This window comes from Lagopus muta, chromosome 6, assembly GCF_023343835.1.
Source record: "Lagopus muta isolate bLagMut1 chromosome 6, bLagMut1 primary, whole genome shotgun sequence".
Lineage (NCBI taxonomy): Eukaryota > Metazoa > Chordata > Aves > Galliformes > Phasianidae > Lagopus > Lagopus muta.
Genome location: NC_064438.1, coordinates 29,467,765 through 29,486,900, shown reverse-complemented (window position 1 = coordinate 29,486,900; position 19,136 = coordinate 29,467,765). Strand labels below are relative to the sequence as shown.

The 19,136-nt window shown below is 41.8% G+C and overlaps 1 protein-coding gene and 1 long non-coding RNA gene across 2 annotated transcripts in view; one reads left to right on the top strand and one right to left on the bottom strand.

Annotated features, from left to right (window-relative positions):
• Positions 1 to 1,905, bottom strand: part of LOC125694393 (uncharacterized) — a 196,557-nt gene extending 194,652 nt beyond the window's left edge. Inside the window, exon 1 of the long non-coding RNA XR_007377537.1 lies at positions 1,790 to 1,905. This is a non-coding gene — a long non-coding RNA (uncharacterized LOC125694393). The remainder of the gene's footprint in view (positions 1 to 1,789) is intronic.
• A 629-nt stretch (positions 1,906 to 2,534) lies between these two features.
• THBS1 (thrombospondin 1) lies at positions 2,535 to 17,789 on the top strand. The gene is made up of 22 exons (XM_048947437.1): positions 2,535 to 2,668; positions 2,767 to 2,860; positions 3,413 to 3,990; positions 4,525 to 4,600; positions 4,831 to 5,027; positions 5,210 to 5,335; positions 6,838 to 6,931; positions 7,798 to 7,971; positions 8,335 to 8,511; positions 8,856 to 9,029; positions 9,199 to 9,326; positions 9,433 to 9,585; positions 10,077 to 10,295; positions 10,721 to 10,828; positions 11,157 to 11,316; positions 11,708 to 11,826; positions 12,850 to 13,084; positions 13,454 to 13,681; positions 13,815 to 14,086; positions 14,449 to 14,546; positions 14,651 to 14,790; positions 15,457 to 17,789. Exons 2-22 carry the CDS (start codon positions 2,782 to 2,784, stop codon positions 15,462 to 15,464), a joined length of 3,543 nt encoding a protein of 1,180 aa, XP_048803394.1. The 5' UTR covers positions 2,535 to 2,668; positions 2,767 to 2,781; the 3' UTR covers positions 15,465 to 17,789.
• Positions 17,790 to 19,136: the final 1,347 nt, after the last annotated feature.

The window sequence follows — 19,136 nt, the reverse complement described above, 5'->3', positions numbered from 1 at the left end:
TAAAATTTGAAGACAAGTCCAAATTGAAAAATTTGGATCTCAATTTGGTTATTTTTCAAAGTCATGAGGAATTTTATGAGTTTTTTTGGGCTCTGTATGGGAATTGCTCGGTCATGGCCTGAACCAATGAATGAGCACCAAGTGAGAAGGCATGGCCAACCCAAGGAGCTCAGGTGCAAGCAATGTGCAAGCAAGAGTGACCGGAAGGGATGGAACTTGGGTCCACCCCATCTCACCCTCATTTAAGGGTTAGCAGCGAAAATCTCTCTTTAGAGACTGAGCTCTTCTTGAGGTGTTACCAGTCTTCAGAAAGGGTAAGTAACCTTCTAGATTGCTTTCTAAACTAGATATCTTCATAGGCATGCTCCTGTCCTAGAAGAACGCGTTATCATTGCTTTCCACTGCTCCATAGGCTCCAACACTTTTTCAAGTATCAATCAGCATCTCATGCTTAGAATGCCCATTCACTGAGGTTACAAGCATCTCATAGGGAATATTCTGACAAAAGTTGAGAGGTTCATCCATGCACCTTCGGATAAAGTAAGAGATAAACATGGGATGTTCTTTTTCACTTTGAAGTGGGTGGTTCTGGATTCCTGCTCCAACTTCTGCACTTACTGTAAAAACAGTTTTGACATTCTCTTTCAGCTTTCAACATGACCTCAGCTTGACTTAGGGATTCATGAGAAAAACTTGATTAGAACACTCTGGATTCAGGGATCTGGAATCATAGAATCATTAAGGTTGGAAAAAACTACTAAGATCTAGCTCAATTACTAATAAATCACCACTATACCACTAGATCATGTCCTTCAGTGCAACATCTACCCTTTTGTTGAAAACCTCCAGTGACAGCTCCACCACCTCCCTAGGCAGCCTGTTCCAATGCCTCAGCACTCCTTCAGAGAATAAGTTTTTCCTAATATCCAACCTGAACCTCTCCTGGAGCAACCTGAGGCCATTATTTTCCTTCCTATTGCTGTTACCTGAGAGAAGAGGTTGACCCTCATTCTACAACAGCTTCCTTCCAGGCAGCCGTAGAGAGCAATAAGGTCTAGATACAGTCCCTTTTACTTCTGTGCAAGTGTACGACAGGAAGCCACTGGCACATATAGGGCTTAGTGAACTAAACCAGGTGACGCTTAGACTTGCCAAGTGGGGTCAGTGTCTCCCTCTTGCTCTCTTTCCTACTGATTTTTATACCCTAGCAGGTTCCTCCTCATTGCCAGCATCTCTCCCTGTTCCTTGCTCTCTGCTTATTTTGTGGCACTTGAGGTTTTTCTTCAATGAATCACTTCATAACGAAAGGCCTGCTTCAGATGGCATGCTCTGTTTCCTAAGATAGAAGGGATGACACTCATTCTGGCTTCCCCCTAACGTACACAGTCCTGTAGCTATCTTGTTCCTTAAGTCAAGAATTTCCCAAGGCATTTCCTGGGATGATCTGCAGAGCACTGGTGCCTTGTGCATCAGCCGGGCCAGCAGCCTGATGTGTTTCACACAGTGCGGCTCAGTTCAGAGCCCGGTCCAGCCAGGGTTTCGGGCTGCCAAGAGTGCTCCTATTTCCCCTCACCACACATGCCATCGGCTGATGGATTCTTCTCATTCTCTGACACTTGGCTTTCTGCAGGAGAAAATGCCAAATGCGAAAGGGCCAGGGAAAGCAGAGGAATTGGCCGTTATTTTGAATTTGATTACTTTAGGGCCGTTTCAAGTAACTTTTAGTCATATAGAGTGGGACATTATGTAGAGAATCTGCCTCGCTCATTTTCAGGAGCTCTCCCCTTACCTGACATCTGGTTACACGGGACATTCCTGGCCGGAGCAGTTATTCATTCTGTTCACTACTAACAGCCGGCTCCTCAGCCGCAGCTCGGTGTTGCTCATCTCACACAAAGTTCCCCGCGATACAGACACGGAGGATCCCACCCCCCGCCTTTCTCTCCGTTGGGGCTGTGCGGGGAGAGCTGTCGGGGTTTACGTGCTGTCCCCATATCCGCGTGCCGGAGGAGGGGGGCGCTGCTACCACGAGGGTCGAGGTTCGGCCGACTCGCCGCGGCTCGTGCCCCGGGGGCTGCCGCGTGTCGGCACCGCAAGGCCGGGGCACCGCTATCCCCGCGCCGGGGCTCGCTTCTAAGCCGCTTCCAGAGCGGCTGACGCCTGGCCGCGTGCCCAGCCGCGCCGCGCTCCCGGTCTGGACGACGACCCGACCGCCTCCCGCTCCTCCGCCCGGGGCCGAGGAGCGGTGGCCGCCCGTTTGGGCGCCGGGACTCGCCATAGAAGGACGAGCGCCGCCGACACCGCTCGCGGGGCGCCCCCAAGCGGCGCTTCCGGCAGGTCCGCTGCCGCCGCGCGCCGCCCGGCGCGCGGCTCGGCACGCGGCCCCGCCCCCGACCTGCGGCGGCCTCTCTGTGGAACGCCGTCTCCGACCGTTGCGCGTCTCGCGCACGCCTCCCGCTTCCTGCCCCGCCGCCGCCGATTGGCCCGCCGCGCGCCCAGGAATGCGAGCGACTCTTTAAAGGTGCGCGCGGCGCCCGGCATCTGCAGAGCACCGGGCAGCGCCGACCCCTGCTGCACAGCGCGCCGCTCTCTGCGCCGAGGCGCCGCCGCGCTCCCCGGAGGATATCGCTCGCCCGTAGCGGGAGCTGCTCGCCCGCTCTCCCTGCAGGTAAGTGCTGATGCGGTTCCCGCCGTCCCGGGACATCCGTCCCGTCGCGCCGAGCGGTGGGGCAGCTCTGTGACCTTTTCCTTTGTGGCCGTTCCCAGGTCGGTCAGAGGCAGATGCTCGCCATGGGGCCAGCCGCTGTTCTCGTTCTCCTTCTTCTGGTGCTCAGCGGCCCGGAAGCCAAACGCACGGCAGGTAAGGGCCGGCTCGGGCGGGGTCGGCTGGAGCGTGCCTTGGGTGGGTATGGGGAGACGGCTCCGAGGGGCAGAACGCCACGGCTCGGCGAACGAGAGACTTTAAGCAGAACGGTAGTTAGTTACGGAACTTCGGCGTGGAATTCCTGCAGCCTTCAAAAGTAGAAGCTCTCGAGCATCTCGCCCACCCGATGTCCCCGCAGGGGGTTGCTGTCCCTTCTCCGGGCGGCTGCTGTGAGAGCCTTGCGGTGTGCCGTGCCTCTGCCGTTTCTCCTCCGTCAGAGCCTGATGAGGTGTCAGCGTGCCGCTACCTCGGTGTCACTCAGCGGGTACTCGGCGCTCCCGTGCCTCCTGGCTCCTTCACAAGAATGTGCGCGGAGTGCCGCATGCAGCTCCCGGTGGGACTGCCTTGCCTCGAGAGCTGCTGCCCGTGCTCTGCGTACCTTGTAGTGCCAACATCGCTAGTCAGTGTGTTAAGCAGCCCTGAGAGATGTATGGTTTTGCAGCCTTTTCTTCTCCGTAGCTTACGGTGGATACTCTGGTCTCTCTGCAGAGTCCCGGGGTGATGATGACAGCGTCTTTGATCTCTTTGAACTCGCTGGCTTGATTCGCAAGGGAGCTGGGCGCCGGGCACCTGGGGTGCACCTGGTGAAGGGGCCGGAGTCCTCCAGCCCTGCTTACCGCATTGAAGATGCCAGTCGCATCCCTGCTGTCCCTGACTCCAAGTTCCAAGACTTGCTAGATATCATCCATGCTGAGAAGGGCTTCATCCTTCTGGCCACTCTCCGGCAAGCCAAGAAGAGCAGAGGCACGCTGCTGGCTGTGGAACGGAAAGATGGCTCTGGTCATGTCTTCAGTCTAGTTTCAAACGGCAAGGCAGGCACCTTGGACCTGAGCCTCTCTGGTGATGGCAAGCAGCAGCTGGTGTCTGTAGAGGATGCTTTGTTAGCTACAGGACACTGGAAGAACATCACCTTGTTTGTGCAAGAAGACCGGGCTCAGCTTTATGTGGGGTGTGAGAAAATGGAGAATGCTGAACTGGACATTCCCATTCAAAACATTTTCACCAGGGACCTGGCCAGCAGTGCCAGGCTCCGTATTGCCAAAGGGGGAGTCAATGACAACTTCCAGGTAAGATTTTTCCTTGCATTTTTGCGCATTATTTTCAGTCATACACCTCGAAAGTACATTATTCAACCAACTTAAACAGCTAGAAAATTGTAGGAAACGGGAGAAAAGATTCTGCTTCTGTACATCTCATGTGGACCACCTCTGAATTTACTAAACTCTATCAATGCAGCTTGAAGTGTGAAGCATTAGATTTGCGGGGAGAACTTCATGCAACAGTAGATCCCAAAGCTTCTGGACAGGTGGTTGTAGTTTGATTGCTCAACTTATTATACAAGACTGAGAAACTGATGCTTTTTTCCTTTCCTGCCAGGCAAATTGCCAGGTCTTTGTGGTCAAGACTGAGAACGTTAGGAAGCAGGGCTTGCTCTCACTCAGGAGAATAAATTAACATGTTTCACCTTGCCATCTGTCTGTTGTGAAATTACTTGTGATGAACTTAGGTGAACTTTATTGTCTACAGGCTCTCTCCATGCAAGTTACCCTTCTTTCCCTTGCAGTTGTTGCAGGTAGCTGCAATTCTTTCTTTTTCCACAGGGACTGTTGCAGAATGTACGGTTCGTGTTTGGAACAACTCTGGAAACTATTCTGAGGAACAAAGGCTGCTCCAGCTGTAAGTCTGCAATCTTCTGAATCCAATGATCTATTAAGTACGTTAGAAAGACAAGCTGAAACAGAACTCAGAAGTATGCTGACATTCAAATCTACATTGCATAAGAAATAATATTTCTGGACATATTCTAGTGAATCTGGTGGTAGCTGTGTAACAAGTCCTACCCAGGAATTATAAATCTACATGGCAAAAAAATGCATTTACTTTATGTAAACTTTCTTGTCTCTTAGCTACTAGTGCAATCATTACTTTGGACAACCCCATGAATGGTTCCAGCCCAGCTATCCGCACCAATTACATTGGCCATAAAACAAAGGACATTCAAGCAGTCTGTGGCTTTTCTTGTGATGAACTAACTAACATGTTTGTAGAACTGCAAGGGCTACGGTCCATGGTTACAACACTTCAAGACAGAGTTCGCAAAGTGGTAAGTGTTTGCTCTACTCACAGTATGTCTTATCTGTCACTTAAAGAAGTGTAAGTTGTCCTTTGAGCTTGGATAAACAGTAATAACTTCACTCTTGCTATGAATTTGTGGAAGTGTTTTTTCTGTGTTAACTTCTAAATATCATCTCTCTGCTGCCCTCCCCCTGACACCTGCCATTTAAGACTGAAGAAAATGAACTGATTGCCAAAGTGGTTCAGATCACTCCTGGAGTATGCATTCATAATGGGATCTTGCACAAAAATAAGGAAGAGTGGACTATTGACAGCTGCACTGAATGTACTTGCCAGGTAAGATTCTTTGCATTCATGAGTTCTCTGCATATAAATTCATGACTTCAAATTAACAGATAATTCTAAATGACGTTCTTTGTTTGAACAAATCCTATATAGAATGGGGCCTATCATACCCAGAGAAAGTATTCAGCTTGTCTTTTTTACCCCATTAAATCTCTTATATGACTACAACTTTTGTATAGTATTACTACAGCAGTAATTTAGAATTACACTAAATGCATTTTTAATATCTGTATGAGAGTGACATTCAATTTCAGAATTTGGGGAATGCCTCTGCTTTCTATGTAATCTATGTGCACATCTACAAGTCAGTATTAAAAGACCAAACAGTATTACCATATTTCCTCCCCAAAATACTTTAAATGGATATTCTATCCTCAGTGAACCTCCTGCTGGCTTACCAGAAAAGATTCTAGTCCTCAGTAAAGGCTCTTAAACTTACACCTTTTTTCATTATATAATGAATGCTTCTAGCTATGTCCTATAGGCTTTTAGCAGATCACATGCAACAAACTTTTTTTCCAGATTTCAGTTGAGCTCTGTAAATCTAGGGTATCCTGACAAGATATTCATTATTTGTTCTGCTTTAATACTTAAAGTATATATAAGCAAAGCATTTCAGAGTATCAGTCTACCAAAGAGTGTCTGATCTTTCTTGCCTCTGTTTAGAAGCCAAAGGCTGAGTATCTGTAGATGTGCAGTACAGGGCAACTCACAAAAATCTGCATTTGCTTCTGTAGCTTTCTATCTCCAGTCTTGCATGCAGCATGTGATACTGTGACTTCTGCCTTTGCTCATCTTCCCACCAACCCTCTTATTCAGTGTTATCTGTATCTGCCTTAATATAGTCATTTGCTTGGGGAAAAAGGGGGCTTCTAAGGGTTATCACAAGGGCCTTCTTTGGACAAAGTTACTGCCTTCAAGAAACAAAACTACAGACTACACTTCATCTCTCATTGAGATTGGAGATGGGTGTTCTTGCCCTGCCTGCTTGGCTTAAAGATCAAAGACCTTTAAGTATAAGTTATAAATTTTTAAGGCTCCTCAGCCAAGTCCGCTGAACTCATTTTATGTTCACCATGTAATCAGCTTAAATCCGTATTAACAGAAAAGCTGACTTCTTGGTTCTTTCCCTTGAAGTCTGAACGTATACTTTGGGAATCGTACAGCATTAGTTCTTTACTCAGTCCTTTACTCTAGCCTGTTTCTAGTAGTCATTCTTGACCAATTTATTCAAAACAAAACTGCTTAACTGAGAAGGAAATAGTATGGATGGATGGTAGGAATGAGGTGAAGATGGAGTAAGAATAGCTGGAAGGAACTACTCTTGAATTGTATCAGCTCTAAATACAAGGTTTTCTACTTTAGATGTGCTAGGTGAGCCTTTAAGTGCTGCACAAAGGGCATCTTTATCATCTGACTTTATCAGCTGTGAGTTTAGACTCCAGAGGTATGCTTTATATCCTGCTTGCTTATTGAATTCTTTCAATTTACAGAACTCTGCCACTATATGCCGGAAAGTGTCTTGCCCTCTCATGCCTTGTTCCAATGCCACTGTGCCTGATGGGGAGTGCTGCCCCCGATGCTGGCGTAAGTACTTAGAGAGGTGTTAAGATATTTCTACAGTCAGTAGACATGCACTGCTCTATATTTCTGTGTATAGAAGACAACTGGATAGTCTGCATCTTTAAAACTCAAATGTCTATCCTCTGCTAAATAGCTTATAGCAATAGAAACATGTTATATTAATTTCCAGTTGCCACTTACAATTGCTACTGTCCTATTGAAAATTACAATGCTTCAGAGTGGTTTTGGATGTCACTGCATTTCTGTAGGGAAAGAAGGAGTTTAGGGATACGTTGGATCACTATAATTAAGAGAAGAAAAACGGAGCTCTGAAATCCAAAGAATACAACACATAAATATGTGCAGGCAGAACAAGTTTTTGAGGGGTATTAGATGCTCCAGTGTATTGTATTCACCAGTAAATGTGTTTCAGTAGTGCATGCGTTCCACATCTCAGCAAATTAAAATATATCAGTCAGCAACATTGCTTCTCTTTATCTGCAGAGCAGCTATGAACCAAGCATATTTATAAAAATGTTTAAATGGGTTTCTGGACAATAATACTTCTAGTTATCAATGCTGATTAAACTTGAGTTTTCTTAGAAACCTTGCTGACTGTGAACAAGTGTAGTGTCTAATCTCTGCGTACATCTCTGAATTCATTCTTATTATGTAAAGCCATCTGAAGTAACTTAGGTTATGCGAGCACTGAAACGTTTGAGTTCTCTACCTTGTACAAGAAAGGGAAATGCATGTAGATTTTGAGGGCAGTTGTGTGGAGCTTTTTCTTATGGTAAAGAAAAAGCAAGGGAAAGGATGGGGAAAGGAATACGGAAAATACATACTTGGCATCTTATTTGGGGCTATAACAGAGCTGTGCACCTTTACAGCTAGCGACTACGCAGATGATGGATGGTCTCCTTGGTCTGAATGGACTTCATGTTCGGTGACCTGTGGGAATGGAATTCAGCAGAGAGGGCGTTCCTGTGACAGTCTCAACAACCGCTGTGAAGGGTCTTCTGTGCAAACTCGGACTTGCCACCTTCAAGAGTGTGATAAGAGATGTAAGTATTTAATCCATTCATCCTGGTAATAAAACATGGGCCACTTCTATTGACTTAGTATTAACAGCAAAGTTTATCTTGTTACTCTGTCACTGAACTGGAGTGCTGGCTTTAAGTACTTATATTTAACAAGTAAAACGGAGCAGTTAGTTGATCCAGTAAATAAACATGTTTGGATTGTGCTCCCGGATAAAAAAAAAAAATTGACACTAGTTTAGCTGTACAGTTTCTCTAGCAATAGAACAACTTGATCTATGATTGTATTAAGGTACAGAGAGTTTCTAATACAATTCTATGTTTCAAGTGCTTTGAAGCTGAAGTCTGGTTTTCAAAAACTCTACTAACAGATATCTCTTTCTGTAGTTAAACAAGATGGTGGTTGGAGCCACTGGTCACCGTGGTCATCATGTTCAGTCACTTGTGGTATGGGCATGATCACTAGAATTCGTCTCTGCAACTCTCCAGTACCACAGCTGAATGGCAAGCCTTGTGAGGGTGAAGCAAGAGAAACCAAGCCCTGCCAGAAAGATCCTTGCCCAAGTAAGTGTGTCCAAGTGCTAGCTACTATTCACTAGTTTAAACAATGAACTTCACAAATAAGGAGCTGCCATATAATGGACTTCTAGTAGTCTTTTATCTTTAAACGTTGGTACAGGCTTGGTAAAATCTCATAGTTCCATTTTATAGAAAATGGTTTAATTTTGTTTAGCAGTTGTGATCTGAGTTTTCTATGGAGCCTATTAGTTAGGGCTGCCATTCTGTGAATTAGGTCAGAACAATGTCTCAGGTACTCTTGCTACAGGAGAAACATCCCTTAGTTTGAAAATAGTAACTTTTACTGAACTAGAAGCCATACAAGTGCCCTAATTTCTATTTCTCTTTAGTTAATGGCAACTGGGGACCATGGTCTCCATGGGATGCTTGCACAGTAACATGTGGAGGAGGACTTCAGAAACGCAGCCGTCTCTGCAATAATCCTGAGCCTCAATATGGTGGGAAGACTTGTGTAGGTGAAGCTAAAGGAACTCAGGTCTGCAATAAACAGGACTGTCCAGTTGGTGAGTATTCCATTTCCATAATCATCTAAGGCTGTGGTCAGTCTTGAGTTGGCTTAAAAAAATATGGCCTATGTCTCTAAAACCACAGTGCTTAAACATTGAACTAGCATATTAGCAAAGCACAGTATGGCAGCAGCATCCCTCATCTTAACTCTCATTTGTTTCTCAGATGGGTGTTTGTCTAATCCCTGCTTTGCGGGAACTACATGTACAAGCTCCCCTGATGGATCTTGGAAGTGCGGTGCCTGTCCTGCTGGCTACCATGGCGATGGTATCCACTGCCAAGATATTGATGAGGTAGGAAGACTAGAAAAGTTTGTGACTTGAAAGGGAGAAGAAAATGGGAAGGGAAGCAATACTAGTGCTTTAATACACTGTTTTATCTTAAACTCTTGCATTTCAGTGTAAAGAAGTTCCTGATGCCTGCTTTGTCTTCAATGGAGTACACAGGTGTGAGAATACTGAACCTGGATACAACTGTCTGCCTTGTCCACCACGTTTCACTGGGTCACAGCCATTTGGTCGCAGTGTTGAGGATGCCATGGCAAACAAACAGGTATTGTCAACCTAAGAGCTGTGCTGGATTATCAAACCATACAAAGTTGCTGTCTGCAAACAGTGGAAAGTAACTATGCATTTCAGCGAAGATGGATTTTTGGTACATCTGTAATTCAAAACAGTAATTAATTAATGCTTCTCCTGTTGGAGTGCAGTATGAATTAGAAAATGTCCTCTCCAGCAATAGAAAAATATGACATTGCAGATAATTTTAAGAGTAATTTAGTAAGTATTAATTTGCAGTAGAGCAGTACATACCTTGAAGGTGCATTGTTCCACTTGAACATAAGAGCTCTGAACAAGAGAAATAGTGCAAGACAGGTACTGGAGTTATGAAGTGCAGAGAAAATAATGTATTAGGTTTTTTTTCTTTCCTTATTGAAACATCCTTGATGAAAATAGGCATGGATTCTTTGCCTTGTTAGAATCTCTGGGTAAAAATTTGTGATAGAAAGATGTCTCCAGTGGATTTACTTTGTGTTCTTCCAGGTCTGCAAGCCCCGTAATCCATGCACAGATGGAACACACGATTGCAACAAGAATGCCAAATGCAATTACCTTGGCCACTTCAGTGACCCAATGTATCGCTGTGAATGTAAACCAGGCTATGCAGGCAATGGTATAATCTGTGGAGAAGATACTGACTTGGATGGATGGCCAAATGAGAACCTTGTCTGTGTTGCCAATGCCACTTACCACTGTAAAAAAGTATGTTTATCTAATATTCCTCTAAAACACATCTGAATGAATGCTTCTGTAAAAATAATTTAGGTTTAAGGTATAAATCTAATAAATCTAGTATCTATTTAGTTAGAGCTGTTACAACTAATAAGATATCCTTCCGTTGTTAGGAGGTTCTTTAGTGTTGCTTTAATCATCTCTACAATATGGGAGGTGGGGTGGGGAAAGATGCCTTGTACAAGTGTTATAAATATTCTAGGAGTAATCTAGTTCTATCACATAGATCAGCTTTGATCTGATAAATACGGTTAACTAAAATAAGGAGACTTCAGTAAAATAACACTTAACTGGTTTTGATATTTTTGATTTTTGCATAACGATTATATCTGCTAAAATCCGTATTGTGCTCAAGCCAGGAGTAAGTAAAAATATGTACTTTATCCATGCTATAGGATAACTGCCCCAATCTCCCCAACTCTGGGCAGGAAGACTATGATAAAGATGGGATTGGCGATGCTTGTGATAATGATGATGACGATGATGGTATTCCTGATGACCGGGTAAGACAACAGAAAAGAACAGCATTTTAGAATGTAGCTCTCCTGTTCCTTCTCCTATGGCCTTAATATGGAATTGCTGGCACTGACAGCTACCCTAGAAACCTTCAGATATAACCATGCAGACTAACCTTCTGCAGCTAGTGAGCTTGAAAAATGAATCTTCATTATTAGTCAACTATTCCCACAGTTGAATAAGCAGTTGTGTGTTTTGACATAAAAGCATTCAAGTTCTGTCTGCTTTCCCATCTGCTGTTCCATTCAGATTCTGCTCATGCTGCTGTATGTTTAATTAGACTGTTTTTAAATCTTGACTTTTTTTCTCTTGCAGGACAACTGCCCATTCATCTACAACCCACAGCAGTATGACTATGACAGGGATGATGTTGGTGATCGTTGTGATAACTGTCCCTACAATCACAATCCTGATCAGATTGACACTGACAACAATGGAGAAGGAGACGCATGTGCAGTGGATATTGATGGAGATGGTAGGCATCCTCTGATTACACCTTTCCACTGCTCATCAGATAGGCCAAACGTATACAATGGTACCACTGGTTTCATACCAGAAATTTATATTTGAACACACAAGACCCCATCTCTGATGTTTTCAGGATATAAAGACTATTAAAGTAGCACTTGAAGCTAATGGAAATTCATTTTGAAAAATATACATTTGGGTACAGTTAAATTTTAGCTTTGTTCTTATTTCCTATAAGAACAGAGGCTAGCAATGTAGTCAGGTTTCAATCAGGTGCTTTTCGAAAGGCTTACAAAATGTTATCAAGCATTATCAAAAAGTGTGTGGTGACTCTGTATGCTTCTTTGAAGCATTTGGATATTCTGACTTGCATTTACAAAATGATCTTAATGTTGCAGGTGTCCTCAATGAAAGGGACAACTGCCAATACGTCTACAATGTAGACCAGAGGGACACAGACTTGGATGGTGTTGGAGATCAGTGTGATAACTGCCCACTGGAACATAATCCTGACCAGGTAGAGGATTTCTATTATACAAATAGCCTACATCAACAACAATATTCTACAATACACAAGATATACCCAAATATAACTTGAGTCAATGTACTATTCTCATTAATTTGCCAAACAGTGTCAGTATTAGTCTTTTACAGTTCAAACACTGGCAAGGTAATGTTCCAAAAATGAATTCTATAGAGGATCCATGAGACTATCACATGTACAACTCTCCTTTTGTCAGCTGCACTGACCCTCACTGTAACAATATGAAATACCTGGGAGTGTTTTATGAAATCAAGATTAGAAGGGAATATATTTTCAGTAGCTTAATGTATATGTAGCCCATAACACATGCAGGATGCTAATAGTACAGAAATTCTTAATTATTGATGGCTCTGTAAATCGCAATGAACTGCAGTGCTTGGCTGCTTCAAAGAAAGCCTAGTTCACCTTTTCCTAAAATAGAAGCAACAGCCCAAAGTCTTAAACATGCTTTCAGGACTTGCAGGATATACTACACATTAAATGTGCTAGGAATAATTAACTGATCAGCTATTAAATAGTACTTGCACTTCAATTTAAACAGTCTCTTTATAATCTGTGTCCTTCACTCCAAACCAGTTACTTTTTTTTTAATATATAAAAAAGTTATATTTTATATTTATATAAAATATAACTTTATATATTTATATTTTATAAATTATATAATTAATTGCAAGTTAATTAGTTGCAAGTCAGGAGAATTTAGTTTAGTACTGTCATGTAGCCTAAAAACAGTGTTACTTGAAGGATTTAAACTGAGACTATAAACCTTCTTACTCTTATTTGTCACTTGCTTAACTGCTTTCTCATCTCAGGGTGGAAGGTGACCTCTTGCTTTCTGCCCCATGATTTACAGATAATGTCTCTTAACATTCTAAAATCTTCTCTAATACTTCCATTTTAGCTCTTACTAAAGAAATCCCAATTCTAGCTACTAAGGCTCATAATCTAGATGCTTTACGTGGCTTTTAAAATGTTTTTTTTTTTTTTTTCTTTTAGGAAGACACAGACTCTGACCGTATAGGTGATGAGTGTGACAACAACCAGGACATAGATGAAGATGGTCATCAAAATAATCTTGATAACTGCCCTTATGTGCCCAATGCCAATCAAGCTGATCATGACAAGGATGGGAAAGGTGATGCCTGTGACCACGATGATGACAATGATGGTATTCCTGATGACAAAGACAACTGCAGATTAGTTGCCAACCCAGATCAAGCAGATTCTGATGGTAAGATGACCAGTATCATAGTAACACTTCAAGAGTATCTTGTAACTGTTTGAGATTTTTTTTTTTTTTTTATGCTATTGAGGGTTGGAAAAAAAAGTCAAAGTAAAAGGATAATCTGCGCTAATGTTAGTGTTCCTTGGGAGTAGAGAATAAAAAGACCACGTATTAAACTGTCTTCATACACTTAGCAATATCAGGCTGGAGCAAAAGGGACAGTTCCAGCTTCTGTAGTGTCTGCCAGCAGTACCTGGGCAGTCAGAGCTCTGCAGTAAGGTTTTCACCTCCTAAATAGTAAGACTTGAAACTATACTGGCAAACAACAACCCATGTCTGATTGCTCAGGATAGTGAAATTACTTCTGTCCTCCAGGTGATGGACGTGGAGATGCTTGCAAAGATGACTTTGACCAAGACAGCGTGCCAGACATTGATGACATCTGTCCTGAAAATGTGGAAATCAGTGAGACTGACTTCCGAAGGTTCCAGATGATTCCCTTGGATCCAAAAGGAACATCCCAAAATGATCCAAACTGGGTTGTACGTCACCAGGGTAAAGAACTGGTTCAGACAGTCAACTGTGACCCTGGCCTTGCAGTTGGTAAGGAGAACGCTAACTCTTAGAGGCACTACAGTGTTTGAGGGCAGAGGTGGGATGGAAACTGAGAAATTGCTAAGAAATTGTTTAAAAGTCTAAGCCACATCTTAATCTTCCTCTTCTAATGCCCACATAGGTTTTGATGAATTCAATGCTGTGGACTTCAGTGGCACCTTCTTTATCAATACAGAAAGGGATGATGATTATGCTGGCTTTGTATTTGGCTACCAATCTAGCAGTCGTTTCTATGTTGTCATGTGGAAGCAGATTACTCAGTCTTACTGGGACTCCACACCAACCAAAGCTCAAGGCTACTCAGGTCTGTCTATCAAGGTTGTGAATTCCACCACAGGTCCAGGAGAACACCTTCGTAATGCTCTGTGGCACACAGGAAACACACCTGGCCAGGTAAAGGTCACACTGATAACCTTTGCTTCTGCACTGCTTACTGCACTGTAAGGCATATTGTTTTTCCAAAAAATTAGATATGTTGAGGAATCTACACACTGCTCAGAATAGGATAGCTGCCTTGGCAAAGACAAATAACAGTTTAACTATTAATAGGCAGGTAAGCTTTTCAGCAGCAGTGAATCAATTGTTACTGGACTACAGGAGTAAACTTTGTTTACATATTTAAAAGCTATCTAAAGAGCCCATTACAGAGCCTAATGGTGAACTTCAAGCATTTGCTACTCATAAAGACACCTGCATATCAAAATAATGGTTATCTTATTTCAGACCTTCTGGTTAACTGAACTATTCTTTTGTAGGTGAGAACTCTGTGGCATGACCCTCGTCACATAGGCTGGAAAGACTTCACTGCATACAGATGGCGTCTTAGCCATAGACCAAAGACTGGCTACATCAGGTGAGCATTATCCTTTTAAGTAGTTGTCCCAAAGAAACCACATGTCTATAAAAATAAACCTAACAGTAGTTCATATCTGACAAGATTATATTGTATCTTTGTAGAGTTGTAATGTATGAAGGGAAGAAAATCATGGCAGACTCAGGACCAATCTATGATAAAACTTATGCTGGTGGTCGTCTAGGATTATTTGTCTTCTCTCAAGAAATGGTGTTCTTCTCAGATCTTAAATATGAATGCAGAGGTAAGAAAAACTTTTTATTGAAGATGCCCTATATAAAAGAATTGGTTCAAGAAAAATAGGACAGGTTTTTAGAAAGTAGCTAAAAGGGAAAGTTCATCTATCACTTTACATGGCTTCATCTCAAGCATGTTTCCCAGACAGAAATGGGACACCTTTTCAATTACGCTATTCACAATCAAAAAGTTAAAAAATGCAAAATCTTAAGAATACTTGCATCTTGCTGGTTCAAAGTATCAGGAGTTCATGTTAAGATAGCTCTTTTCTAGAACTGAAATTTGTAAAGAAGTTTTGTAGAATGAATCAATACAGATGACAAACTGCAAGGTGAAAATGCAAAATACTAACCAGCAAAAATAGTGTCTGATATGCAAAGGACTGACTTAATAAAAATAAGCAAAGTACAGTCTGCACACAGCCCTCTGATCTTGCAGTTCAGTGTGATATGTGCATGTGACCAAGTTCCAAGTTGACCTACTTTGCTTCAAATTATGACTTTGTTAGGTAATGATTACATGAACTAGAGTCTAAATTTTAACTCCAGAAAGTGCTGAAGTATTTCATTCTTTAATTTCTAGACGTGTTTGTAGGGAACATATGGATAATGACTTAGCTGCAATCAATCATGCATAACAGAAATACCTTATCTTAATTCTCTCTTTTTCACAGATCCATAATCCCAAGGTTACTGGATTCAGAGACTATTTCAAAATGCTGGTATTGCACCTTCTGAAACATTTAGCCTTACAAATCCTGGGACCATTATATTATTCCTTCCTTTCTTCCTCCTGCATAAATGTGGACTCGAAACATTACCTGCCTCAAGAGAATGGTTTTGAGAGAATACAAGTGAAACTTGCATCTGACCTCTGAAATGGAAGGAAACAAATGTCTTGCAAATAAGAATTGTCTTCACTGAAAATGCACACTTCTTTCAGTCAAAGACATTTGTTTATTTATCACAGTGCATTGTCACTGCCTCTAACTGGAGGTCCCATGGAGTAGCATTTTGTAAAAAGAACATCTCTGGATGTGCTGTGGACTACTTAAACTGAAGACCTTTCATTGTGTGGGGAAAGGGATTTTGGGTGGGAGGGTGAACTCTCAAATCTTTTCTTCATGGGGGGGGTGGAGTTTTGTTTTGTTTTTAGTGGGGTTTCTGCTACCTTGGTTTACATCCACTTAACTTGCAGAAATTATCCTTTTGTATGTTGCATCTTTTTAGATGAAAATAATCCTTGACTTTGTGGTGAGCTAGATCAGCTGTTCTATAACACAGGACAAAACATATCCTAAAGCCCCTCTCTATGAAGGGAGGGGGGAAAGGAGGATGCCATTGGCACACTGGATCACACCAGCTTTGGTAGAACTTGGATTTACTACAAGATTCTGTTTCCTGCTTAGATGCAGATCTTTCTTACCTTTTTAAATGTTTTCTTTCAGCTGTGGTGTGAAAACACCACCATCTCAACTCGCACTGTGCTGTCCTTCAGGAAGAAACCAGCATGTGCTTCATATTTTATGGTTAGCTTCATATTTTATGGTTAAAAAGGCACAAGATACAACAGTAATAAAAACATTCCTTTTCTACATGCCATAGATGCTTTAAGCCCCTCGCTTCAGAGGGGAGGGGAAGGGGCTTGTAGATAAAATACTGAAATTGTAAAATATTTATTTTTAACTATCCTTGATATTGCAATGACTGAGAAATTATTGATTTTTTTTTTTTTTTTTTTTTTAAAGAAATGCATCAAGACTATCCACCATTATTACAAGTCTTCATGACTCTAGGATTGTAAATACAGATTATTTATTAACTCTGTTCTATAGTGAAACTAGAGGGTTTTTTGTTAAGTGAAATCTTGTCTGGAGCAGATAGTGGTGATGTGTTAGTTACAAAGAGCAATTTTCCCATAATGGCTTTGAGGCACAGGGAAAAGCAGCAGGGTGGGGAATGGAATGTTTGTTTTTCTCAGTCTGAGCTCAGCATTGGCTTTTCCTTTCTTTGTGCAAGGCAGTTGGTTGCCTGGCAGGCAGCTGTTCTGCAGTATTAAAACTCAAGTCCTTTTAGAGGGGAGCAGTTCCTGTCTCATCCACAGAGCTAGGGCTGAGGGAATGTCATTTAGCATTATAGAAGTTTAGTGCTGTGAAATGTCAGCAGTGCTTTACCACTGGTCAGCAGGACTGACTTTCAGGAGGAATAACCGGCCCAGAGGAGGTGGCAGAAAGACAGAATGACTACAGTCAGTAATCATCCAGTCTTGCTATTTATGTCACTGCACACAAATTATTGGAACTAGCAATGTGCAGCTACAAAAGAAGGAATTCTTCACAGCCTAGACAGAATTTCAGGAGCTCCTTGCAGAAAAGGGAGAGGGCTTGATGTACACGAACAGGGGCAACAATCTTATACCTATATCATTTCTTTGTCTTTTCAAAAAAGGAAAAGAAACAGTGAAAGTTTTACGTACAAATATTACCTCATTATTGTGTGACTGAGAAAAACCTTTGGATTAAGCAGAGTTCAAATGTCTAACAAACTTTAAAGCTACTGTAGTTCTGAAGAGTTAATGCTGTACATAGTCAAAAATTCATTGCGGAAAAAATATATTCCCAGTAAGGAAATAGCATTGGAAAAAAATGTCAAATACGATTTATAATATTGTTATATTTTTTTCTTGACATCCTGTATACCATTGCTTGTGTTTTTTTATAAATTATTTTTCTCATTGCCATTGTAATAGTTAATCACATAATTGTGTAGATATGCTATTTAAATAATTTATCATGAAATGCTACCTGTAGAGTTAGTATTTCTATTTTTATAAAATATTTGCACACTGAACTGAAGTTTTTTGCTTCCTTCTTCCCAATGTTTTTTCTAGTGTTATTTTCTAAGAACCTGCTTTTTTGTAAACATTTTTAACCATTTTCCATTTAAAAGTTGTGTAAGATGTACAATAGAACTTCTTACAGAGAACAATAAATCACCATGGACACTTGCACCTGTGTCACCTACTTTTGTTCATGCTTTGTACAATTTCTGCAGCTCCCAGTTATGCTAATATCTGTTACCTGTGTCAAATTGGGCTTCAAATTAACACCTCAATAATCTCCCCACTAAAACTGTAACAAGATAGAGTGTGCAGGATGTTTCAGCCCAAGCATAACAACTTGTCCACTTGAAGGCCTTTTTGTAGTTAAGGGGCAGTAGCTCAATTCAGTCTTAAAGGCATGATTGTGGACTCTCTAAGCATAGTCATAGCCGTAGGGCCTTGATAAAGCCACAAGGGGAAAACAACCTCTGAGGGATTTTAATCATATACTCCTCCCTAGCCAGGCCTGCCTCATGCTTTTCTTCCACATGAAAAGAGACATCAGGATAAACAGCTGCAGAGGCAGATGCCTATCTGTTTAAGTCTTCCACCCAGACTGCTGCTGTAGTCAAAAAGCTGGTGATGTGGCACCATCTCAACTAGAAGCAGTACAACCAGCTTCTCAGTCCTTCCTTATCGCAGTGGTTTGTCTCATGAGCTCTCAAAAAAAAAAAAAAGCCATGAACTTTCCTGAGCTCAATTCTACTTGTACACTATATCAGCAGTGTTTCAGTAAATATCTTGTCACCATATTTTATCTCTGTTATTCTTGGCAGCCAATTCCAATGACCTTCTCTCAACCCAAGCTTTTCATGCTAATTTATTACAAGCATTTACACAATATAAATTAGTGTAGTGTCCGAATTAGAGATTATGCGTGTCTTAAAGACATGCCCTATGTTTTCTGTTAACACTTAGGTTAAGTGTGCCCACTTGTTGCTTGGGGAATGTGAATATAAGAGGCCACAAGAAACTAAAACTGAGGCTAGGTAGAGCATTTGCCCAAGAAACAACTAAGAATGTTTTGATGCTACAGTGAAGACTGTAATACAGTAATTAGCTGATTTTAAGCCCAAACACATTTCAGAAAGGAACTATGAGACTATAAAAAGAGAGCATCTTAATACATCCTTCATAAGGTGATACCTAGTTCTTCATCTTTTCTACAAGTGAAGGAATAGGTGCACAAAGCTGTACAAATAGGCAGTTAGAAAGAGGCAAAAAAGGAGAGCTGTTTAGAGAGAGTGCAGCAGGCAAAGGTCTTAAAGATCGATAAAATCTTCTACAGGAAACCCACAAAAATAGACAAGTATCCCAGAGAAACTCAGATTTTCAAATCGATACAAATTCTAGGAAGCCACCATTTGTCTTTAATTTTTCAACATTCGAGTTCAAGAACTGCTTGATTAGGCAACAAGCACAAGAGCTGAACTGAAAACTGCTTAGATACAGTGTCAGTCTGCCTGGATGACT